The sequence below is a fragment of the Amblyomma mixtum genome, chromosome 10 (assembly GCF_055824585.1).
Source record: "Amblyomma mixtum isolate Tamu chromosome 10, ASM5582458v1, whole genome shotgun sequence".
NCBI lineage: Eukaryota > Metazoa > Arthropoda > Arachnida > Ixodida > Ixodidae > Amblyomma > Amblyomma mixtum.
The window spans coordinates 12,228,364-12,235,000 of NC_143021.1; the positions used below are offsets into that span (position 1 = coordinate 12,228,364).

Genomic DNA, 6,637 nt, shown 5'->3' on the forward strand with positions numbered 1-6,637 from the left:
CTTCGCGCTGTTAGTTACATTGAAATGCACCAGCCCTCAACTGAAGCCACCAATGCGATCAGGAATGCAACGAAGGGGATATTATTACCACCACTCACTTCTTCAAACACATCATCACAAAAGACCGTCTACTAGCGTAAACCATTGTCAATGTTCGTAAATCATACAGAGGAATCTGCCTTCAATATACATACCCCTACGTAACGTCCCTCTCGCAGAGGCTGCTGCAGAACAATTAGTTCAGAAGAAAGAATCGAGTGGCCCGCTCACCGTCGTTCTCCTCGTAGAGGACGGCGAAGGTCCGCCAGTCCTTGTGCTTGATGAAGTCCAGATACGCCTTGCCCAGGGCGGCCGGGTGCGGGAACAGATTCACCGAGTGGTTGTCGGGCCGGGCGCGGTAGTCCCAGCGGGTCTCCATGTGCGGCACGTCGAGCACGGCACATGCCGACCGCACCGCGGCGCTCGCCTCGCCTGACTGGGGGCCGAACACCGCCGCCACGCCCTCCTCGAGCAGGGCGCACACCTTCCGCGAGGCCTGCGCCGAGAAGTACACTGCTGCTCCCCACCTTGGATCACACTGGCCCAAGCTTTTGTTCAGTGCTGCAGCCAGGCCAGGGGCGAGAAATCTAGGAGGCTTGTTCGGTGAGCGAATTGCGTCCTATTACCAGTAAGTCAGTGAGATGGTACTTGCTCTCGCTCACACAGCACGCATGTTCTGTCGTGCTTCATTGCTCCTCGCTGACCTGCTCTGCCCCGCTACGCAGAAATATTTTTTTTTCCTCGAACCCACATTCCGTAAACTTTTACACCTCAGTCACTGTATAAGTTCTCAGTACATTTTCATTTCTTTGAAAACTTAACTTTTATTATTGTTGCTTTTTAACCTTCTGCTTATTCCCCGTTTATCTATATCTCCTACATACACCAGCCAAACTTTATCTGTACCGGTACACTTCCACACCTCAGTGCCCAAACTCTTCACACCCATAAGCAGACATAGAACACTGCCTTACACAGCGCCAGGCAGCCTTCCAGTCCCCCTCCTATCCTTTCCCCCCACCCCCACCCCCACCGTGGCCCATCTGGCTCGCCTCCCTGGATCTGAAACTGCAACGCCCCTTCGTCACCTTGGCCCAGGACCTATTAAACGCCTATCAGAAAGGCTGTTTTAATAAAAGTGTCACACCACCACCACCACCACCCATCTGGGCCCTTCCCTGACGAAACGATGTCGCGTTATGCTTATGGAGACCACGGGCACCTATGGCGTTGCGCATAAGAATGCTCTGGCCGAGGACGCCTCACCATCATTATTTTGGTGCGGCCGGGTGTATCTGACGTGTGCATGTCCTACACCCATCTACAGCCTCCAGGTTCCACACTCACCCACCTCCACATTTCAGAATGCACCCACGAGAAGCCTATGCAGCACTGGAACGAAAAAGCGACGGAGAAATAAAGAACCTATGGGAAAGCTATCAATATAAGAGTGACATCAATAATCAATACCCATAATGCAGATTGTCGCATCCCATGGTATGATCGCCTGTGAATTTCCCCCTTGTGGGTTTTTCCAAATATCTCCGAACATTTCAAAGATGAAGCCCTTGCTCGTTTTCTGTGCTGGAGTTCTAACATGAGAAGCGGAGCTGTTCAAAGCTATAATGGTTCAGAGTGAAAAGGGTTTGGTTTGGTTTGGTTTGGGGGGTTTAACCTCCCAAAGGGACTCAGACTATGAGGGACGCCCTAGTGAAGGGCTTGGGAAATGTCGACCACCTGGGGTTTTTTAACGTGCACTGACATCGCACAGTACGCAGGCCTCTTGAATTCCGACCGCCGCGGCCGAGATCGAACCCACGTCTTCCGGGTAAGCAGCCGAGCACCGTAACCATTAGGCCATCCAGGCGCACCAAAGTGGGAATGGTTTCTTGAGAAAGCAAATGAGAAGCTACCATAAAACGAACAGCGCACGACAATAGTGGATGCAATCACTGCTTGCGGTAATGTTGGGAGGGGCCGCGTGTGCCGCCATGTAGACGCTTCCGGGGATGGCGCGACCCCTCCAATGTTAGACTTGAAGTTACCCAATAGACACATCCGGTATACCGGTAGATTAGCAAGAAGAAATTAAAAATGATAGCCCCCTCCTCCTCCCGCCCCCGAGCATCACATGGAATGTTTTCCGGCACTGCTCAATTTGCGCGAAACTACAATAATATAATGGAAATCTGGTAAGTAATTCCTATTACTCACCCTCGTTCCGGGGCGTGTTAGGTGCACTTGAAATGTGCCAGGAAATTATGAGACTAACTGCAACTGTTTTTCAAACCGTGAAACAACATTCTATTCAAGTGTTTGCACCCCGCTTTCAGTTCTCAACTTTCCTTAAACATTTTTTACCCCCGTGCTTCATATCGCTAGGAGTATGATATGTTGGCGTTAATAGCATGGATTCTTGCGATTTCATTTATGTCGCTGCCCTGGAGCGGGCAATAGCAGCGGCAGATCCGACCAAAGCAGCAGCCGTGCATACCTGGAAGGAATCGAGTCGCTCGGTGTGCTCTACGCGGGCCAGCAGGCGGGAACCAGGGGTGACGAACTGGGCTCCGGGCTCACCCAGGCCCATGGTGTTGATGCGATCCACCGCCGAGCTGAAGGCCATCTCGAGCACGTCGTCGCCCGTCTCGAAGATGCCGCCTGGGAGCGGAAAAGACTGATTGCGGGGCCGTACGGGGGTCTGCCGAACCGGCCGCCTAGGGAGCCTGCCGGCTCGAGAGGACGCTTTCTCGATTTTGATTCAGCTGAGGAAACAATAGTAAACTAAGACGGGAAAAGGGGCAATCACATGCCTAACCAAACGTCAATTTCGCATGACGAGTAAGTGACCTCACATCGGCATCGATAAAATTGCAAGTGGGTATACATGGATGCTGCATAGAGGGCATGTAATAAATCAAGATCACGTAATTGCAAATTGTAAGCAGAAGAAATGAACATTTAGCAAGGATTAATGCACTATACATTTCAACGCCTTTTCTGGAAACTCTTAACATTCTGTTTCAGCCGTAGTAGGCATAATTACCAAATGGGTACCGAAACTACCGAGCGTATACGCGTTACGCTCTGCTAAAAGGCAGGTAGAATTGAATGTGAAACGCTTTCTGTGAAAACTTGGACGCTTTACAAAAATATAAAGCAATGCACCTCTCCGCCTGGCCATAAAATTAGCTCGGTCGCGGTTGTTGAGAGTTATTTTATGTTAATTTTGGTTTTATTCATTTTTGTGTAATAAGTTTATTGATAGGTGCTGCAGTATGTATAAATCAATCAATTATAAATAAATTATTAACATTGGTGGAACTTGCGACAATTGTGCGTGCGGTAGCGCGGCTAGTTTATAAATCATCGCAGAGTGGATTTACTAACGGCCGAGACAAGCACAGGTGGCATTTCAGCCAGAGTGAAGGTAAGAACTAATCAGCGCCAGCCGCTGAAACTCCAATCTCATGCGCGGGAGACCAGCGATATAGATGCAATGTACTATGATCGCTTTGCCTTTGGCTTCGTCCGTATAGACCTGATAGTTTTACTTTACTTCAAATGCCATCACTGCAAGTGCAGGCCTGCAGACAGGAACTCTTCTCTGTCCTGCCATAGCAAAACACTTCGATCCGAACACAGATGGGCGCTGCCCGCACTATAGAGAGATCTGCGATATCTTTCACATGGTGTGGGCATGTACGCAGAATCCTCACCTTCCCCCCTTCCCCCACCCCCACCCGAGAGGCATGGGAGACTGCCCTCCTCAACTGCTCCACACTGGAGTCTCAAAGGGCTCTAGTAAAGCGGGCGCGAGACGGGGCCTCGTCGTACGGTGTTCCGGACTAAGGATACCGACCATGCAGCAGGGTTTTTTGACCCTCAAACTCTCTTTGAACATTAAAGTTTTTCACCACCACCACCTCCCATACACTCTCATGTTGTACAGTCTAGGAGCTAGTAGCAGAGGAGCTATCCAAATACAACAAATATTGCAACAGTAACCTGCCTGTAAACAATTCCACTCTGCATAGGGTAAGGGATGAAGTGCCTGCCATTAATTAAACGCAGCACAAGAATGCAAGAAAATAATAATTGCGAAGTTTGAACAAACAGGACTTTTTGATTTCGGCAGTGCAAAGCGAATGTTTAAATCTTTCTGACTAAAAAAGATGGAACAAGGATGGAAACGTTTGCCAAGGGTTGCCACCCTGGCATGCGTTTATCAAACCTGAGAGCATGGTGTAAATAAAAAGCAAGGCATGTTACGACAACTCTTCCGTACAGCAAGTAGGAAAAGTAAGGCAGAGTAACCCAATTTTATTCCCATCTGCTGTAAGCAACCGGCCTAGTGTAAGTTCAAGAACAGGGTTCGCCTCATTCTCGAAAAAAAAGCTCAGCGAATTAAAAACATCGAAGCGAATGCTGCACCGCAAAAAAAGTGCAAGCTAAAAGGGCAAGTTCAACTACGCGTGCGTGCATCCAAGCCAGAGTGTCTCGGGCGAATGTCGCAGACTCTTGACTCTGAAAAGCTGGGAGCTTCATTAATTAAAAGACTAGCGCATAAATCAAGGACACAGACATAGAAGGAGACAGGACGAGAGCTCGTCCTGTCTCCTTCTATGTCTGTGTCCTTGATTTATGCGCTAGTCTTTTTATTAACGATGATACACCAACTAGCCCAGCTTTCCGCCTTGATTTCTGGGAGCTTGGTAGGGGAAAGTTTTTTTCCTTTCGCGACATTGTCTGAACTTAGGCTTCCATGAGAGAAATTCTCGAGGCGTAGAAATTTATTTATTTATTTATTTATTTATTTATTTATTTATTCAACATACCCCTAAAGGCCTTCATTCGAGGGTAATACATAGGGGGGGGGGGGGTCACATGTAACAGGAACATTATTAACAAGCAAATGAACAATAAATAGGCTAAATATAACATGGGAAAATGATTAAGCACCAGAGGATAAAGAAACATGCTAATAGAAAGCAATATAATAATAGGTTTAAGAAAACAATAAGGCATAACAGAAATGAACGTACACAGCATGTACGTATTGCCCATAAAGAGAGACAGACGCAATCACATACACTTCAATCAACAGCATATTTCAAATGCCAACGTCGCTGCGGATGAGATCGAGAATTGTAGCCGCCGCGGTGGCTCAGTGGTTATGGTGCTCGGCTGCTGACCCAAAAGACGCGGGTGCGATCCCGGCCGCGGCGGCTAGAATTTCTTTGGAGGAGAAATTCTAGAGGCCCGTGTACTGTGCGATGTCAGTGCACGGTAAAGAACCCCAGGTGGTAGAAATCTCCGGAGCCCTCCACTACGGCGTCTCTCATAGCCTTACTCGCTTCGGGACGTTAAACCCCATAAACCAAACCAAACCAAACCAGATCGAGAAATGTGGAGGCGTTAGGTTCAGTGGCTATGTGTGCTGGTAGATCTTCCACTCTATGATAGTGCGTGGTATGAATGACTTCGCAAATGCAGATGAACGACACGCGATGCGCTTAACTTTGTGCGGATGGTCTCACCTATTTTGATGTCGGCCATGGTTGACCGGCTGCAAAACAGGGGCAGCAGCAGCAGCAGCAGCGGGAGGAAGGCGCGCTCCCGCATGGTGGCGTCTCAGGCGCTCAGCCCAGGGGCGCCGCCATCGCCAACCTGCGCGTGGCAGCAGCGTACTGCAGCATCAGTCGGCGGCAAGAAAAAAAAAAGAAAGGCCATGAAAAGGCATTCTTTCGTTATAGAAATAGATCAGTAGATTTATTTATTTATTTATTTATTTATTATTCCTCAAAGGTCCCTTTCGGGACATTACATGAGGGGTGGGGATAACACGGCAAAACAAAAATATTATACATTAATAAGAAATGGACAAATATTACATTGATGAATGGGCTTCCTCGATGGTGGTCTTGAAAAGTCGGTGAATCATGATGGTGGCCACTTCAGCAGGGAGGTTATTCCAGTCACGGGCAGTCTTTAAGAAAAATGATTGCTGGAATGTGGTGGTATGGGCACGTTCAATATGGGCACGAGCAATATGTGCAAATGGCGGTAGTGGCACTTCTTCGGACTTAAAACGTAATAATGAACGGGATAAGGGAAGGAGCCACCTTAAACGAGTGTTGTATAGTTACTGGGTAATGATAAATATCGCCTACGTTAAGTATAGTATTCTGTTCACAAGCACGACTCTTTCAAAACGGGCGGTCGCTCGCAAAGGGCTCGTTAGGAATTTGTACACATCTTCAAGATTTCGTAGCGGTTGTGCGTTGCAGCTTTTGTTTGATTTGAAACTGACACTCTTTCGAGGCTTTCACTGCAAAAAATTGACGTATTCATGAAGTATATTGCTTCATTACTACGATGAAAGAACAAAGAAGCTTTTTGAGGGAGCAGAGCAAAGCGTGTTGGTGTGCGAGGGAAGAGCTGCGGCCCATGTACGCATCACTCGACTCAACGCGCTGCCCACACCCAGCATACCGGCGGTCGTTGTCTCGGGCATTGAGCGTTCGCTGTTCAGTCAAAGCAAATAACTTTACAGATATGTTGACTTTTGATAGTTCTATTTATTGTAATGCAGCAATGA

At 48.0% G+C, this 6,637-nt stretch overlaps 1 protein-coding gene across 1 annotated transcript in view; it reads right to left on the bottom strand.

Moving 5' to 3' along the window:
- Positions 1-6,637, bottom strand: part of LOC149325148 (glutamate receptor ionotropic, kainate 2-like) — a 76,870-nt gene that overhangs the window by 54,809 nt on the left and 15,424 nt on the right. The window contains exons 2-4 of the mRNA XM_089563140.1: positions 5,577-5,706; positions 2,534-2,697; positions 271-535 (exon numbers count right to left, since the gene is read on the bottom strand). Coding sequence (XP_089419266.1) covers positions 271-535; positions 2,534-2,697; positions 5,577-5,661 — 514 coding nt within the window. The 5' untranslated portion in view covers positions 5,662-5,706. The remainder of the gene's footprint in view (positions 1-270; positions 536-2,533; positions 2,698-5,576; positions 5,707-6,637) is intronic.